General features: G+C 42.4%; 1 protein-coding gene across 3 annotated transcripts in view; it reads left to right on the forward strand.

Annotated features, from left to right (window-relative positions):
- Positions 1–13,351, forward strand: part of TRMT61A (tRNA methyltransferase 61A) — a 30,600-nt gene extending 17,249 nt beyond the window's left edge. For all 3 annotated transcript variants that reach the window (XM_050954233.1, XM_050954232.1, XM_050954231.1), the window contains exons 3-4: positions 1,232–1,498; positions 11,969–13,351. In XM_050954233.1, the coding sequence (XP_050810190.1) occupies positions 1,232–1,498; positions 11,969–12,297 (596 nt within the window). In that variant the 3' untranslated portion in view covers positions 12,298–13,351. The remainder of the gene's footprint in view (positions 1–1,231; positions 1,499–11,968) is intronic.
- Positions 13,352–19,265: the final 5,914 nt, after the last annotated feature.

The raw sequence follows: 19,265 nt of genomic DNA on the forward strand, positions 1-19,265 counted from the left end.
GATAATGGTTGGAGAACCTGTGATTCATGTGCCCGTAGTATTTGTTTTATTTACCCATTTATTTCAATATCTTCCATCACAGTTATAGATTGGTGCTTTCCATACAATCTAGTTTTCTTTCTGAACTTACTTGTTGGCTCAACAAGTGATTTGGGGTCCCCTGGGGAAGTTGCCTTCTGTAAACAATGAACCAGAAAGATGGGGGGAAATTCATTAAAAAGAAAAAAGGTTAAAGGGAAATATTCAAATCCCACGTGAGTTTTGATCAGTGTTCATAGAATCTAAACATCTAATCCATCTTCCCGCTGACGTAAGGCTGTGTGCTGTTATAAATTTTACTAACTGATTTATTCATTCTGGTTTTTAAAATATTCCAAGAATTTGGGCTTATGCATAGGGCCTGCCAAATTCATGATCCACTTTGGTCAATTTCATGGTTATAGGATTAAAAAAATCATACATTTTATTATTTCAGCTATATAAATCTGAAAGTTCATGGTGTTGTAAGTGATGGGGTCCTGACCCCAAAAGGAGTTGGGGGGAGCGGAGTGTCGCAAGGTTATTGTAGGGAGGTTGCAGTACCCTTACTGCGGCAGTGCAGCCTTCAGAGCTGGGCAGCTGGAGAGCAGCTGGAGAACAGCAGCTGCTAGCCGGGAGCCCAGCTGTGAAGGCAGAGCCACCACCTGCAGCAGCGCAGAACTAAGGACAGCATGGTATGGTATTGCCACCCTTCCTTCTGCACTGCTGCCTGCAGAGCCAGATCCTCAGTCAGCAGCTGCCACTCTCTGAAGGTAGCAGCGCAGAAGTCAAGGTGGTAATGCCATACCATGCCGTCCTTACTTCGGTGCTGCTGTTGCCAGTGGCTCTTCCTTCAGAGCTGGGTGTCCAGCCAACAACTGCGGCTCTCTAGCCATCCAGCTCTGAAAGCAGCAGAGAAGTAAGGGTGGCAATACCACAACACCCCTAAAATAGCCTTGTGAACCCTTTGCAACTCCTTTTTGGGTCAGGACCCCCAATCTGGGAAACTTTCCCCCTCCCCCCCCGCCCCGAAATCTGTATAGTGTAGGGTAAAAGCACACAGAAGACCAGATTTCATGGTCCATGACGTGTTTTTCACAGCTGTGATTTTGGTAGGGTCCTATTTATGCTGATTCCCTCGGAAGAGAGTTCCACAGTCACTTAGAGCTTCATGTCAAGAAGTGTTTCAAAACTGTTGGTTTTTTTTGTTCAGGTACCGGAAGTGGTTCCCTTTCTCATGCTATCATCAGGACAGTGGCTCCAACAGGGCATCTGTACACAGTGGAGTTCCACCAACAGAGGGCAGAGAAAGCGAAGGAGGAGTTCCAGGAGCATAAAGTAGAACACCTGGTTACAGTGAAGAATCAGGATGTCTGTAAAAACGGGTTTGGGGTCTCGAATGTTGCAGATGCAGTGTTCCTAGACATTCCGTCACCGTGGGAAGCTATAGGACATGCAAAATCAGCATTAAAAATTGAAGGTATCTTCTCTTCTGTACATCGATCTGTATTTGCTTGGGTGTGGGTGCATGGTTTCTGTCTTTGAGCCTATACGTTAGGGGTATCCCCATTCTGTTGTGTGATCTCCATTCTGGTGTCTTTTTTTCTCAGACTACAAAAAAGTCTTCACGTTTACAGAGAAAGACTTAGAAGAAGAAAAACAACTTTCTCCCACAGGTTTCTGTGACAGCTGCTGCAGTTGTCATATGCCACATATAAAAAGCTTTTGAACCCCTGTCAAGCATATTTTTAACAGCTCCAAGAGTGTGTGGGAAGAACTAGTAACATAACTGACGAAAGCAAATCTCTGACGTTTCACTGGAAAAGTGTCTGTAATAGATCTTAAACAACACTTCCTGTTAATCATTGCAGGTTTTGGGCAGGAGAGATTCGATAAACACCACGTATATAATCCCTGGAGAGAAGTGATTTTACTTAAGCACACTCTCTTTCTTTCTCTATCCTAGCCCTTTAAAGTTGGTGGGAATGTTGTCATTAACTTGAATGAGAGTGGGACTCTAAGACTTTTCTTCATGGGAAAGTTTTACCTGTTACCTGGTACAGTTACACTGATGTAAGCCCTTGCATGAACACTCTTCTTCTGTTATAAGCAACATAACTTAAGCTGAATAAAGCCACTGTTATACTGGAATAAGTGTGTTATACCAGTCTTTGTTGGTTTACAGCAGCAGTTCTCAACCTGTGAGCCGCTTGTGGCCCAATCTGCGGACAGCTGCAGCCCATGTGACATCCTCAGGGCCATACACGTAGTGTGTGTATATATATATTGTGTGGTTGTGGCCCACATAACAGATAGAGAGCTGCATGTGCAGCCCACAATGGCAAATAGGTTGAGAACCACTGGTTTACAGTCACACCTTAGCTTCTAACAAAAAAAAAAATGTTCCTGCAGGGCTGCCCAGAAAGGGGGAGGGGCAGTTTGCCCCGGGCCCCACAGGGGCCCCCACAAGAATATAGTAGTCTATAGTATTGCAACTTTTTTTTATGGAAGGAGCATCTGAAATTGCCTTACCCCAGGCCCCCTAAATCCTCTGGGCAGCCCTGTGTTCCTGTGTAAACAAGGCCTTGGATGAGTTGTGACATCCTTACCAAATACTCTAGTTTAGCCATAAAGAGAATTCTCTTAATCAAGAGGCTGTTCCTGCACGATGCAGAGCACCCCTTGCTAGAGCCCTGATTCAGCAAGGGACTTAGTTGATCACATGCTGAAGTCCATTTCTGTTCATTAAGGCATGGAAGATTGTGCCTAATTTTAAGTACATTCTTAGGTCACATTTAAGACAAGGGACTTTAGCATATACTTAAAGTTCAGCACATGTTAAGAACTTGGCTGAATCAGGGCCTATGTGTGGAGTTCCCTCGGCTGCCACTGAAAAATTTCTTAACACTTTGCCAGAAGCAACATATACTTTAAAATGACAAACAAACAATCCCACAATAAATGGTCTGTGCTTGCAAGGGTTACAGCTGCAATCATAGCTGCTTCCAGTGTCTGCTGAGAGAGAAACTAATTCATACTGCGCTGTGTAGTGCCCTTCCCATGCTCAAATTATCTAATCCAGTGAGCGTAATGCTCAGCTGACTGATCTGTTCAGATGAAGGAGCTGCATTGCACAGTACAACTTGAATTATTTAGCCAGTATATGTTGAGACTGCTAAGTAGCCATGCTTGAGCCTCTCTAGGCTTAGAATCCTTGGAACATTCCAGTGGTTGAGATCCTGGAAAGCTGATTTATTTACGTAGATCTGGAGCTATACCTTAACTGTGTGCTGTAATGTAGCGTCCACTTACCCAGTGCAAAGTAGAACAAATGTCACATGGTTGCTTATAGGTTGCCCTGTATTACATAGCAGTAGAAAGGCAAAATTGTCAATCACCTTTTGTAGTTAGGATCATTGTAAACAAACCACAGTACCTGAGAACTGACAGTGCTCTAAAGGTATGTCTATATGGCACACTAAGCCTGGATCAGTGGCATCTGGGCTTGTGGACTTGGTATTTCTAAGCCAGCACTTGAGTGTCCAGACAGCATTGTAAACTTATTGGATGTGGGATTCACAGCCATGCTAATGTTTGCATACTGCACTATGCAGACATTCTGACGTGGATCTGTAGCTTGTGCTATGTCCACTCTAGCAGGGCAAGGATTTGAGGCACACAGCAGTATTTAGGCTCTGACACCCTTTCTCTGACACCTCCCTCCCCATCCCCAAGCCAGGAGCCAGGTCCTGAGTGCTTGCTAACATGAGTCAGATGGAATGGGGGCTTGGACTCAAACCTGAGTCAGAGCCCAGGCTTAGCGTGCAGTGTGGACATGCCCTGACTCCTTATTTGGGTTTTGTGCTAACTTCTTGTGCTGAAGACTGATTTATGCTGCAATACGAAGTAGCTTTTCCATTATCAGTGATGAAAATCGATTCCTTTTGTGGGTATAGTATAACTAGAAACAATGCTGATTGTTTATATATTTTGGAAAACTGAGAAGTGCTAGCAAGGTGACTTAAAACCCCCAACAGAATATTTGAATGTGCCTTTTGTTTGGCTGATTTCACATAATCAAAAGCTATTTTGCAGTGGGAATACTTAGTACACTTAGTCTTTATTCACCAAAACTCTTAGTGATGAGTTGAGTGGTAACTATCATTGGAGAAAATGCGTTCCCACACATCCCTCTCTGTGTACAGTCGCATATAAGCTATTCATACAGGGGATTTTATTCTAAGTAAGGTGGCCGCCATGCATAATACAAAAATGACTACATTGCTGTTGGATAGTAGTCATTTTATTTCTTAAAGTCTTAAGGACATATGCTTAAAATTTAAGACTGGAATAAGCAGATTCAACGTACACCATTCTCTTGTCTCTTCCTTAAAAAACAAAACACAACAAAAACAGGATTTGTAATAAAAACATCACCTAGGAGGATATTAAGAGCTAACTTTCAGAGCACATGGTCAACAAAGCCTTAAGATAAGTATTTATTTTTCCTCCTCTACTCAGTCCCAAGCTCTAAATAGCTATAGTTCATTATTTTCATAGGCTGAAGGTTAATAGCCATGTTCAAAGGATACATTTATTACTCATGTTCCTGCCTCAGATTGTCCTGGCCTCCTGTTTAAAGGATTGTTAAATTGTGGAGAGCTCGGAGACTAAAATGGCCAGTGGGTTTGTGGCTCGAAGGCCCTTATTTGTTGTTAATTACCAGTATGTGCTCTGTGCCCATTCAGACTCCTCTGCACCGTAGCTGCATCCCTCTCTGCTGATTTCACTTTTCATACTTTCAGCAAAAAACCTTTCCTTCCAATATCTCAGTGACTCGGCAGTGCGTCACTGCCTGTCTTGCTTCCATTCCCAGACCTATGCTCTTTCCTCGGCAGCATCTGCTGATTGATGATTTTCACAGTAATGGCTGCTTTTCACAGTGTCTGACCTTGATTTTTGGCTAAGATCTTATTAACCCCTTCAGGCTGAATCAAAAAAACAAAGCTAGAATATGGAGCTATAGCTCCATAATTTAACAAAAATAACCTGTGTAGAGTTCCAGAATATCTGGGAACTATAGGTACTTACAGAAATCTCATAGCTGAATAGTGTTGAACCAAAGCTTTCTAATATTAATTTCCCAACCTCCTTTCCCTCCATCGTAAATGTTATCCAGTGCTTTCAAGGCTCAGGAAGACTAGGCAGAAGCTTGCTTCTATAATTGTGTTCATGCAGGCTTTTAAATTTTCTTGTAACTATGCGGGTGAAGTACAGCTGTATGTTCAGTGGGTTTTACTCAAGACCCTTGTCTCATAAACCAATTTTTTTTGCTGCTTAGATCAACAGTCTGAATACTGAACTTATAGAAACAATCCCTTGGTTTTTGTGTGTGCAGCGTTAACCCTTTTATCCAGACTTCCCATTTCAACTTAAGTGTCGTACACCCATTAATTAAAAGAGAGAAACTTGCACAGTTACTCTTAAGATATCGATTGAGGCAGATGACACACTGTTGGCAGGTTAGCATATTGTGGTGCTTGGCCAGGGCAGATAATTGGTCCACTGAGGTTATGCCTTGTCAGTGAAAGGTTCCTCTAAAAGCTTCCTCTGAGGGCTTGTGTCTGTTCGTCTACCTACAGTACAGTACAACTCCGTCGCTCTGCACTTATTCAGAATGTTCTTTCTTTTTCTTCCAAGAACTTGGTTTTCTTTGTTCAAAATAGGTTTAAAACAGGCCTTTTTGCTCCTATTTTTCCCCAGCACAACAATATAGAATGTTGTGTTGTAATCATTATCTGTTAGGCCTCATTATTTTCTCAGACAGTGTCTATAAAAATATTACATAATCCCTTCCCCCCCGCCCCAGCCCTGTGAGGAGGGTAAGGAATTATTTGCACTGGGCTAACCTCCGCTTTCAGTTTTAAAAAACCTTCAGTGTACATAGTTTCCACTATGCAAAAGATTTCACTGACTTTCTTTCCTGAGCCTCATAGGTTATTTATGGTCCCCTGCCTATAGCCAGCCAGGGCTGGCCCAGGGAGAAGTGAAAACCATGCCACAGGTTTTTCCCAGTTTGGGGGTTGGTGGGGAAGACTCCTGACCAGACTGTCGTGGGGAAAAGAAGTCAGTGACATAAGGACTGATGCTAATAATGGTAGGATTTGCTTCAAGCTCCCTCCCAGCTGATCACCTGCAATTGGGCTGATTCCTCTTCTGACCAGTCATTGTGAACTTGAGGTTAACCAGTGTAGACAAATCCTCTATGACTCAAGTTAATCACTTGCCAGTTACCTAGAGGTCGCTAACAGATTTTTACAGGTTAGTACAGACACTCTTGGCTGTTATAAAAACTGAAGACTTTGTCATTGTGGTATCTGAGCACCTTGCAGTCTTCAATGGGTTTGTAATCATAGCACCCCTGTGAAGTAGGGAAATGCTGTTATCCCCATTATACAGATGGGGAACTGAGGCACAGAGTGACTAAAAGACTTGCCCATGGTCACACAGGTAGCCTACAGCAAGGCAGGGAATTAAATCTAGCAGGCAGGTGCCCTAAGTGGAAGACCGTCCTCCCACAGGACACACAATACTCAAACTTTTGATGACGCTCTTGTTGCCATGTAAGTTTGTTCCAGGATCAACTACAAACATTTGCACCCTGGAATAAACCTTGGTCGAGTGTCAGAGCTAGCCTTTGTATATGTGTTTGCTGCCTTGAATTAAATAGCAATCTATTCACTTGAGGTTGAAAAAAAAAAAACCATTATAAACAAAGCCACAGAGGGGAGGCTGTAGCGTGAGAGGCCATGTGGTTTAATTGGTCAAGCACAGGATGGAGAACAAGAGTCTCCTTCATTCTACTCCTAGCTGTGACACAGCCTCCTTCTTTGGCCCTGGTCAAGTCCTATAGCCTTCCAGCCTTAGTTACCCCATTTGTAAAACAGGTATTCTACACACTTCACAGGGATGTTGTGACACTTAGTGATTGTGAAGCCCTACATAAGTGCTCAGATTCAGCAGATACCACATACAGCCCCCAACTAGGTAGGAGCCTCACAGCAGTGCCAATCCCACAGCTGTGGACATTTCATAAGACACAAGTAACTATGTATGAACCAAAGGCCCCAGCAGTTGAGCTATGTTGCTCCCACAGCAAGAAACAGGGATGGAACAAACCTGAAATACTCCCCACACAACTCCTGAGGCCAGCCTTGCACACAGTGGTGCAATAACAGCTGACTCTTATCCAATGCCTTGGAATGCACCCACCCCCCAAAAAAAATTGTACATACAATTCTTGTTAACAATCTGGCAAATGATTCAGTGAATATTTTCTGAATCAAGAGATCTGTCATTTTCTCTGACAACTGGATCCTCTAATTTCATTGCATCACCCACGTGTACACTTGCTTAAAGGACATCCTGTCCTCCATTGGAAATGCAATATTTTTAGTGTTTTACTAGCACAGAGTAAATGCCGTAGTGATGCTTTTCTGTGACACTGCTGCCTCGCCCCCACAAACTATTAGTGCCTATGTTTTTTCCTGGGATCCTTGTAATTTAGCGTTCTTATTGTGACGCTGCACTGAAATCCCAAAACACTGTGAATTATGTTCTTTTTTCCTAAGAAAAATAAAATTACGTATTGTATCGCCTACATCACAGAATCACTTTCAAAGTTCAGAATAATTGGGCCCCTTCATGTGGAACTTAATGGTGCTTTGGTAACTCCAGATTCTGTACTCATAGTCTTTCAGAACACACCAGTGACAAATCAACCTAGCAGAGCACCTATATCTAGAAGAGACAACTTGCAAAAGCAAGAGTGTATAATTGGTGTTTATATTATGTATCCTTTGGAACATTAAGTGTGCATTAGAATTCTTGTGAAAGGGAGAGCATTGCCAGTTTTTCTTTAACTGGGGTCATATCTAGAAGTACCAGCTCAGTTTTTAGCTAAGCAAAATTCCTCTTGACTGCAAGGAGATGTTCATTATTGCTCAGGCAAATAATCAAGAGCCAAATTCTGCTCTGCTCTACACCGGTGTAAATTTGGAATTACTCTTGAAGTAAGCAGAGTTATTCTCAGTTTTCACTTAAGTGACCCAGAACAGACACTGGCCCTTACTAAGGATGTCAGGTGTCCCTTCATTATTAATTAGATGTCTGTCCAGTGCTTTGAACATACAAAGCTCTATGCAGGTGCCAGGTATTATCTCTTACCCTCACCCCCATTTTTCTCTCTCTCTCTCTAATCTTTACAGAAGTCAAAGCTCAGGTTGGAAACTCTCAATCCCCTACTTATTTATAATGGCTGCCAGACACTCTATGGGCTCATCCCCAGCCTACAGCTTGGTGAGATTTAACCTCTGCGTTAAACATTTCCAACAAATTCGCTGCCTATAACATGAAGGGGGAGGGAGGCGCTTTCATACAGACTCATTATTCTTTTCCCCTCAACTGTAGTACTTGTCAGATGCATTATCCATGAATAAACATACATTTTTAGACAGCGCCTCAGATTAAAAAGCTCACACAGCTTCTCAATGTGAGCAGGATTAATCTCAGATAATTACTCTATTGTTTTATGATGACACACGGATCTCATTAAACAAATTTAGTAGCAGTAGATTTTCTCAAAGGAAAGCACTCAAATGAGCCAAACTCAGTTAAGAAGTTTCAGCTTTTGAGCTGTTTTTACTACTGGTGGGTCCAGTCCACCCCTGGTTGTCCAGAAACAGAGCAGTGCGCATGCAAGCGAATGGGGAGCACGTGTCTTTACTCCATTCATGAAGGACTCCTCAGCGTGGCAGAACAAAGCAACGCAACGTGCAGTCTCTTAAACTCTAAATGCCTCTTGCTGTCTAAAGGACAACAGGGCTCATTTAGTGAACTGTGAATGCTGGAAACTAGATTTACATCTCTGTGACGACTGTAACCAGTGTTGCATGGCTGATAATCCAAAGAGTATGACGCACAATGCAACCCACTGTCGGGGAAATTCAATACTATCCATCTCCAGCATTTCCATAGCTTGATGTGGCAGGGGAAGCCTTTCGACCTCTGTCCTATCAACAAGCCTCACATCCTTTCTGAGGCTGAGCCAGTTTTCAGACGAGCAGTTATGTGTCTCAAGCACCAGTGTTTGCCCTACTCCAGAAATACCACGTCAGTCAGAGCTACTCAGTCTTTCATATTGTTTCCCCCCACCCCTCAAATCTCTTATTTGCTTGCAGAATGGTAGCCTGAATCCCTTCCAGCCTTTCACTAACATCGGCTGAACGCCCCCTAAGCAAGTCCAACATCATAACCATCAAATCTGTCCTGCTGGCTGGTCTGTACAGGAAAAAGTATGTGGGACCCTTCTCCCAACTAGTGGAAGCCTTAAAGCAGGATGCTTGGTAGTTACTGCACCTAGGCTTATTTTTAGGTGTGTTATGGGGTACCCCTTCTATTTAATAACAAGAGGAAACAGGTAATCCAAAATAAGTAGAAAAACTGAAAACAACATACAGGTTCTTATACCGCCTTCATGACTGTAACATCTGAGCGCCTTCTCATAGTGCATTAAGCAATGTGACCCTTGTTCTGCACTTCCTTCTGCATGTTATCGTAGTTATTTCAAACAAGCTCTTCCTTTACCACCAGGTGGTTTGAACACCCGATTTGTGTAATCCGCCTGGCTCTCTGAACAGTCTAGTATGTGGGCGGTCAGTGTTTGTTTTGCTAATCATCCCCAAATTTGGTATAGACACTCTGTGGTCAGCTAACCACCCCATGAAACAAAAATGCACGATGTTGTGGTTTCGAGGCTTGATAAGAACTGCCGATGGCCAATATTACAACAGCTGCGTGCAGGCTTCATGGTTTTGGCAAGTAATGCAGATTTGTATATCTAAAACCATCTTCGGAGTCCAAACAAATCAGCAGAATCTACTTACTATAAATGTAAAGCACTTTTGCTTTGTTGCTTAAACCACCAAAAAAGAAAAGACTGAATGAAGCACTAGCAGAACACTGATTTCTCTGCAACTTCTTTCTCTGAAGACAAAGAGTTTATTGTGAAATGACATTTAACTAAGTTAGACACTTGTTTGGTTTCCTACACAATGAGAATGTAATGTCTTTCTTTACAACATGCATATATCATACTAGCTTTCTAATTATATAACAGAAATTCCCCTCCCAGCTTCTCCTCTATGCAGTTATGTCTACAAAAACTGTAGTAGAAAAATGTACTAGTCGCCCTCCTTCTCCCTCCCCACCCCCCCCAAAAAAATCCTGTCAGCTTCAGAGTAATTTTGGTAGCCATGCAGGTTAATCCATATAACGTCTTGTTTCATTGGTACTAGCTGTATGGATGTGCAACTAAATTGCAATCATCAGGCTTGGTGGAATACGCAGTAACCCAAAGTCACTTTTGCAGGTGATTACTTGATTTGTTTTTTTAATTGTGACTTCAGGGAATTGCTTGACAAAAGGCTGCTTTGAAGATGTGTGCACGGAAGACTCTATTAGAAGACTAAAATAAAATCCAATCTGAAACCTATTTACTGCAGAATGGATTAATGGTCACAGAAAGAATTCTCCCCCAATCACCATCCAGCACATCATTGCTGCACTGTAACTGAGGCATTACAGCAGCACTTGGATTCAAACCTGACACCGTCCTTTTTTAGATCTGTAGCTTTAAAAACCAAAAAAAATTGACATAAACCAGTCCTCGTGTGGGACCAGTTTAGCCTTTATCTTTAGCAGGATGCTTTGCTGTCAAATACATGGGTTCTTTAACTGCTTACATAACTGTGCTTAGGAGGTTTGCCTGGATTAGTAGACCTGGAGCATGAGAGAGCGATGGGAAGGAATGCAAAGCAGATTGATACACATTTTCATCTGAAAATATTATAGCTTCAGCTTTTGTGTTCTTCCATCATTCCCCTCCCCCGTATATGTTTTCAGTAAGGGCAGTTGCATCATGGGACATTACATCATGAGTGAGACCACATGACCTGGATTTATGGTAGACAGTGTCTCTATAATTCCTTGATCTGATTTGGCTGTGGCTTTTTAGAGTAAATCTGAATCGTTCTTTTCCCAGCTCTAAAGGTGACATTGGGGCTAATGAAGGGGGTGGCGCTAAAAATACTCAGTAATTAAAGGCAAAAGGCTGGGGGGTGCTTCAGTGGGAAGGAAAGTAACAGTATACAATTTAAAGTCTTGTCTGGTGGTGCAGAGGTTTTGATGCATATGCCATGAAGCTGCCTGATCTAACAATCAGTAAACCCACACAAGTTTGCCTTTTTTAATTTAATATTCAGGAGACGTGAGAAGAGCTTGCTTGACTAAAAGAGTGAAGCTTTAATAACGCTCCATCTATGGACTAGAGATTACTTTATTCTGTCTACACATACCATCTCTGTCTCAAATAAACACAGCCAGTTTTTTGTGTGTGTGTGTGTGTGTGTGTGTGTGTGTGTGTGTGTGTGTGTGTGTGTGTGTGTGCGCGAGCGCTTTTATTAAAGGCAATGCTGCAATGTGGAGCAGAGTTAAAAACTAACACTCATCTTAGTGCATGAGTCAACTTCAGTTTACTGCATCAGTCCAGGGGTCGTATGTGTTGATTCCAAAAAAAATTCAGCAGTCTAATGCGATCAGCTCTACAGCCGAACCATGAAGTAAAATCATGGACAAGTGTGTATTCCAAAAATGGATTAATCTGTGCTCATATTTGTACTTATAAAGTGGGCTGAAACAGCTTGTAAAATCGTCACCATTTTTATGTTGACTCTATAAACGCATAGTTATCTCCTTGGAGATCTTTATTTCTTAGGCATATTAGGTCTTTTAATTATGTATGTGAACTGTACGAAGAGTTGTGCTGAGAGAATTTGGCGAAGATTAATTAAGTTGTTTTCCTCTCTCCCCCACTGCCTGTCTTATTTTGTAGGTGGACGCATCTGCTCCTTCTCCCCTTGCATTGAACAAGTTCAAAGAACCTGCCTGGCTATGGAAGAACATGGTTTTACTGAGATTAACACTTTGGAAATTCTGCTTCGAGTATACAATGTTAGGACAATTAGCTTGCAAATCCCTGACCTTGGAAAAGCAGCCGAGGATAATTCTAGCACTGGGTTTGACAGCAGCAACCAATCAAATCAAGGTAGCTTATTTGGTATTCTGCAGCAGGGAACTGCCCAGTTTAAAAGTGGTGTGCCACTCAAGGAAATGGTGGGTCATACTGGATATCTGACCTTTGCTACTAAAAGTCTATTTTAGCATACTTTGGGTTTGTTTGTTTTTTAAGGTCATCCAAACTTTTACTCGTCAGGGAATTCCATATATAGTCAGATCCATTTGGAATATGCTTTGTTTAAATAACACATGAGCACTAACCAGCGCTGCATAGTCAGAAAGTTGAAGGTCTGGAACAGCACGCTGTTTCTGCCAGAGAGGAAAGATAAATTAATAGCTAATGGCAATTCATTGGAATTTGCAAAATAAAGCCGCTTAGCTGATTTTAAACAAAACTTATCAGCATTTTCTTTTTACTTTTTGGAATCCTTCTTTGATTTCCCCACCCCCATCAGACTCTGGGGCGGGGGTTGTTTGGCTGATTGGGTTTTGCTTAAGTTATTTAGTATTTATGTCATTCTTTGGATCTTTGGAAAGATCCTCATTTACTCATTTTAGATGCTGAAGTTGTGAGCTCATACAGCAATCACATTGAGCGGTCACAGAATGGGTGTTTCCCTGGAACAGTATTTGGCTGCACAGAAGATTATTTGCAATATGTTCAAGAACATGGTCTCTCTCTCGCATCCCAAACTGGCATCTAGTAATCAGATAGATTATACTAAAGTCACACAAGCATGGCAGCTGTTGGATCTGGTCCATAAGAATATATTGGGAACATCATTATAGAGGCTTCAGCCATGATGGCTCATTCATACCAAAATCTTATGATAGATCAGTTGGTTTCACTTTTCGTAAGTCAATTGTGAGAATTTACCACAAAGTGTTTTAATGTTACCTAAACACTGCTTTGTAAGCAATGTATCTGAGTTCTATTTTTTTTTTTAATAAGTGTTATGTTATTTGATCCTGCTGCAACTGAATGATGGAAAAAATCACTATTGGCAGGATTTCTCTCTTAATAAATTGTAACAGTGATGTAAACTTAGTAAAATTATAAATCTTCTTTAGCAGTAATTTACTAGACCGCTTATTATTTGGTCTCTTATATAAAGCTAGTTGGCGTGGTTGATCTATTTTGAACATCAGATTAAATTTTGTATTTACGGATTAAAATTATTGTACATATTTCTGAAGCTCTAAATGTCTCTTTCCTTTTTTTTAATAAAGTCTCTATTATGTTCTTCCCAGCCACTGGTAATATCTCTCTGCTCATTGCTTCTCTGTATGTTGTATTTTGTGCAAAACAAAATATATTGATTCATGCTGGGCACGTTTTTTTAATATTGCGAATTGCTGTATGAAAATTTGAACCCGGTTTCTCCCTGTTCTTGACAAAAATAAACAAAGCTAAGCTTTTAACAAGTCACAGCAGAACACTAATCTGTAATGGTTTAAAGAAAGCTCAACCAACCAGGACAGCACAGATAAACTGTTGAGCAGATTAAAGGCAGAAAGCAATTCTGTTGAATTCAATCTGTTATATAAGAAGTTCTACAGATGTAGCTTTCCTCCTGAAATGATATAGCTCTATTCCCTATGGATGTTAATGGCCTTGGAGGAAGCAGTAGGTGGGTTGCTATACCATTTGTTTAGATATGTAGTTAGAGAGAGAGAGAGTGTGTGTGTGTGTGTGTGGGTGTATACACACAGAGCTATTGAAGTACTGCTCAGGACCTAACTCAAACCAGAAAAAAACAGAGAAATGCCAGGTTAATACTGCAAGCCTGTCCTTAACCCTACTTTGTTGAGCATAGGTAGTGCTGGGTCTCTGAACAGTGACAAGGTTTACATTCCACGTGTGCTGAAATACCTGGGTGAGTTAAGAATGGGATTCTAAGATCTAAATTATTTCTTTGATACAGACATTTTTAATGACTTAACATTTAAGTTAGAACAAAAAAAGGAAAAAGCCAAGTTTCAGTCCCCCAAGCAGACTTGAAATGGAAATACTGAAGGCCCTGACAGAGTGACAACCAAGCTTGGCTCTGTTATATCCTGATCCAAAGCCCCTTGAAGTCAACCATAGTCTTGACATTGAGTTCACAGAACATTGATTTGATCCCATATTGAAGAAGAGCAAATACTCTAGTGGAGGAGAATGACCTTCTCTACCTTTAAGGTGCTCTAATGGTAAAAGGCCTTTGTGTTTCAGATACCAACCATATTAACTCTTGGAAAGCCAGGTCCAGCCCCATATCCCTTCCTGGTGTCTTTTTGCTAAAGGAAGTAGAGAGAATTCAGCATCGCTTCCACTGATAAGGGGCTGTGTAACTGGATATTCACTGTGCAGCGAGGAACATCCCTAATTTAAACACCCTTATGATCCCCCTCATTATAAATTTCTTTTAACACTCCATGCTGCCAAAGCTATATCCAGCCTCACAAACCTGTGTCCAGCCTCACATTCTGGGTAAATCTGACTGGTTTATGTCCCACACGCTGAGGCTTTGATGTCCATTTTGAATCAATTTTTAGTCTTCTGTCTAAAACAAAATGTGTGTTCATTCCTTGTTTCCCTCCCCTCAATTCTGACCAGTTCAGGTGGGCGTTAGCGGCACCTGCACTTTGTGTGCTGATTGTCAGAGGTGATACTTCAGTTATTATTGTTGAACTTTTGTATTGCAGTAGCACCTAACAGCCACAACTAGCTTGGTCTCCATTAGGCTGGGTGCTATGCAAATGTACAATGACAGTCCTGTCCTAAAAAGCTCCCAGTCTAGGAGATGGGAAGTATCAAGTTGATGAGATGAACAAATGTGACGGGGTAGCTTGGGGCATATGGGGTAACAAATGTAACAGCATGGGCACTGCTGTTATTATTATTTTGGTATAATAATGGTAATGTCAGTCATAGAGCAGGACCCCACTGTGCAATTCTTAGCCAGTCAGGCACAGCGATCACAGCTCATCACTTGCCTAGCTGTTATCACGTAAGTGCAAGTTAGCTTTTAATTTCTCTGCTGTAGACAATATGATCATAAAAAGCCATTTAACTGCCTTGAAGAGACAGGGCAGCACAAAGTTAGAGTAAATATTCTTCCCCTGCCAGCAAAATTGCCCGCAGCAAGCAATGCTCATCTGCCATCTTCAAGGAGCATTCTTCTCCTCGGGATCATGCAAGGCTTCTTTTGGGAGGAGATGGAATATGATAACTAGACACCACCAGGCTGGTTTTCACAGGGGCTGTGCATGTGAAGCTCCCCTTTGATGTCAGTAGGAGCTACAGGGGCTCTGAAATATCAGGCCATTTGTTTAAAAAAAAAAAAAAAAAAAAGACTGATTCTGCTATTGCTGCGCTGGGAGCACCAGTACTGGAAGACTGTAGTCCAGGGATGGTAACAGCAAGTTGTGTGGATGTTTCACAAATCCAATGTATTGCATTTCTGATTATCTCAAAGTGCTGACAAACCAGGCCTGGGATACTGCTTGTGTCTCCTGCAGCCCCTGGATTGCAGCAGCTGCTCCTAATCACTTGTTGTGGTGACAAAAGATGACGTTAGGCTTCCTTCTTTAATAATGGGCAGAACTTAAAAGGCAGATAGATAAAAGGTTAGGAATTTCGGAAGCATTCACCAATGGCCTAACTCTGCTCCCACTGAAGCCAATAGTGGTGTTAGGTGCATCTAAAAAATGTATCTACTTTTCAGGAACTAGATAAAGAGAAAAGAAAATAGAGGAAAGTGGGAGAGACGTTGCAGTATAACTATAAGACTGCAACAATATACACACAAATGTGGCAAGTCAAATAAGGGGGGTAGGAGGGACACTACAACAGAAAGGTCTATGTATGCATCAGAGAGAAATGGTACTTCTGTCTCAACAAAGGAGAGCATTTAAATTGATCTGGTCACTTGTTTGCATTTAAAGAATTGTTTTATTCAAGTTCCAGAAAAAAGAAGCCGGATTGTGTTATTTCCTTTTTCTGTACATGATTTCTTCTGATTGGAATTAGTCTGCATTAGTATGAACGTAGGGAACAAATGAATCGTCCATGCAGCTGGTTTAAAAATAATCCTAACTGATGAATACCCAGTGAGCATCATAGGCAGCCCTTACCTTCACCTGTGACTCAGTATCCTTTTGTTGACAATATCAGCATGTAACGCTGTTCTTCTGGTTCCACTGGGAAATGGTTTTGAATTTTTAGATTCACGTTATGGGAAACCTGTGAAAATAATTGAGGGTCAAGCTGGAAACACTGAAGTGTGATGGTTCCCTAAATAGTTAAGTAACTTCATATGCAAAATGAACACATGCTGGCTGGTTGCTTGGATGGAATGCCCATTGTGGATGTCATGACTGCACCTCCTTTGCAACTGAGCTCTCCTATGAGCTTGTCTTCAAACAGAGGGTTGGCAGGAATGTGCTTCTAGCACATGTGAGGTCCAAGGTGCTGCTCCTAGGCTTCACAGGTGACCAATACAGTGCAATCTGTTTCTTTGGCAGCCACAAGTGCTTTCCTCTTCCTTTCATCTGCTGTCCAGGTGGCGGGGGGAGGGGGTTGGGATGTCATTTGACACGCAAATGTCAATGTGTCTAATTGTAAAAACTCAGATGGCATTGCTGTTGGAGAGCAGAGCACCTGCAGAGAAGATGGCACTTGCAGTGTTAGCAAGATTGCCCATCTGAATCCATCTGCAGTTGGCTAGCTTTTAAAATGGCATGCCACCTTGGCAACAGGCATTGTGCTATCCAAATGGATAGTCAGCTATGCACATTCCAAAAGACATGTTTGGTCTTGGCTTGACCAGGATTTAAAGGTGCATTGCTAGATCACGTAAACTAAATATATTTTAAAAGCCTAGTGTAACCAGGCAATGTTGATTTTAATACATGCTAAGTTGATCAAGTTGTAACTTGGGCTCCCCTTGGTTTTAACTAGCGTAGCACATGCTAAAGGGCAATGAGCTTGTCTTGACTAGAGTTTAGAAGATGTTAGATCAAGCTAGCAAACTAGAGAAAAATGTAGCCTAGACAAACCTACTGTTAGGTGAGTGTACAACTGGCTGGAAAGCTGTACTCATGGAGTAATTATCAATGGTTTATAATCGAGCTGGAAGGCCATATTGAGAGGGGTCCCACAAGGATCTGCCCTGGGTCCAGTTCTATTTAATATCTTCATAAGTGATTCAGATAATGTCATAGATAATACACTTAAAGTCTGTGGATAATACCAAGTTGGGAGGGGTTCCAAGGATTTTGAAGGTCAGGATTAGAATTGAAAATTATCTTGACAAACTGGAGAAAATGGTCTGAAATAAATAGGATGAAATTCAATAAGGACAAATGCAAAGTACTACACTTAAGGAAGAATACTCAGGGTATGTCTACACTACGGGATTATTCCAATTTTACAGAATTTGGAAACAGATTGTATAAAGTCAAGTGTATGCGGCCACACTAAGCACATTAATTCGGTGGTGTGAGTGCATGTACTGAGGCTAGCGTTGATTTCCGGAGCGTTGCACTGTGGGTAGCTATCCCATAGCTCTCCCATAGTTCCCGCAGTCTCCCCCGCCCATTGGAATTCTGGGTTGAGATCCCAATGCATGATGGGGCAAAAACAGTGTCGCAGGTGATTCTGGGTAAGTGTCACCAGTCAATCCTCCCTCTGTGAAAGCAACAGCAGACAATCATTTCGCACCCTTTTCCTTGGATTGCCCTGGCAGATGCCATAGCATGGCAGCCATGGAGCCCATTTAGACTTTTTCCCCAGCCACCGTATGTGTACTGGATGCTGCTGACAGACACGGTACTGCAGTGTTACACAGCAGCATCCCCTTGCCTTTGCAAGTTAGCAGAGATGGTTACCAGTCATATTGTACCATCTGCTGCTGTCATGGAGGCTCCTGACTGGCCTCGGTGAGGTTGGCCGGGGGCGCATGGACAAAAATGGGAATGACTCCCAAGGTCATTCCCTTCTTTAAGTTTTGTCTAAAGGGAGAGTCAGTTCTGCCTAGAATATCAAGCAAGTCTACTAAAGAACCAGAGAGGCAAACAGCCGCTCCAGGTCAAAGCCCCAGACATCCCGCAGAAATGATGAGCTCAATGCCATTCTAGGGGGTGCCCCTGCAACAACCCTACCCATTGCTTCCATCCCCCCACCCCTCCTGGGCTACCATGGCAGTTATCCCCCCATTTGTGTGATGAAGTAATAAAGAATGCATGAAGAAACAACACTGACTTCATTGCCTCTGCAAGCAGAGATAAAACAGGGGGAGGCAGCCTCCAGCTGCTATGATATTCCAGGCAGGACTGAATATCCAGGAGACAACGTTTAAAGAAGGGAATGACCAAGAGCACTCACGGGATGATGATGACGGATACCAGTCATATTGTACCGTCTGCCATCAGGAAGGGAATGGTGCTGGGTAGCGCTGCAGCACCGCGTCTGCGAGCAGCATCAGTAGACATACGGTGACATTGAAAAAAAGTGAGAAATGATTTTTTTCCCTTTTCTTTCCCAGGGGTGCAGTGACGACATATACCCTGAACCACCCACGACAATGTTCTTGACCCTTCAGGCATCTGGAGCTCAGCCAAGAATGCAAATGGTTTTCGGAGAGTGCAGGAACTGTGGGATGGCTAGGGTCCTCAGTCCCCCCTCCCTCACTCTGTGAGTGTCCATTTGATTCTTTGGCTTTCCGTTACGCTTGTCACACAGCACTGTGTTGAGTCCCTGCTGTGGCCTCTATCATAGCCTGGAGATTTTTTCAAGTGCTTTGGCATTTCGTCTTTTGGAATGGAGTTCTGATAGAACAGATTCATCTCCCCATACAGAGATCAGCTTCAGTATCTCCCATACGGTTCATGCTGGAGCTCTCTTTTGATTCTGCATGGTCACCTCTGTTGACCTGCGCTCCATGCTGGGCAAACAGGAAATGAAATTCAAAAGTTTGCAGGGCTTTTCCTGTCTACCTGGCCAGTGCATCCGAGTTCAGACTGCTGTCCAGAGTGGTCACAATGGTACACTGTGGGATAGCGCCCGGAGGCCAATACCATCGAATTGCGGCCACACTAACCCTAATCTGAAATGGCAATACCAATGT

Source organism: Gopherus flavomarginatus, chromosome 5 (assembly GCF_025201925.1).
Source record: "Gopherus flavomarginatus isolate rGopFla2 chromosome 5, rGopFla2.mat.asm, whole genome shotgun sequence".
NCBI classification, from domain to species: Eukaryota; Metazoa; Chordata; order Testudines; family Testudinidae; genus Gopherus; species Gopherus flavomarginatus.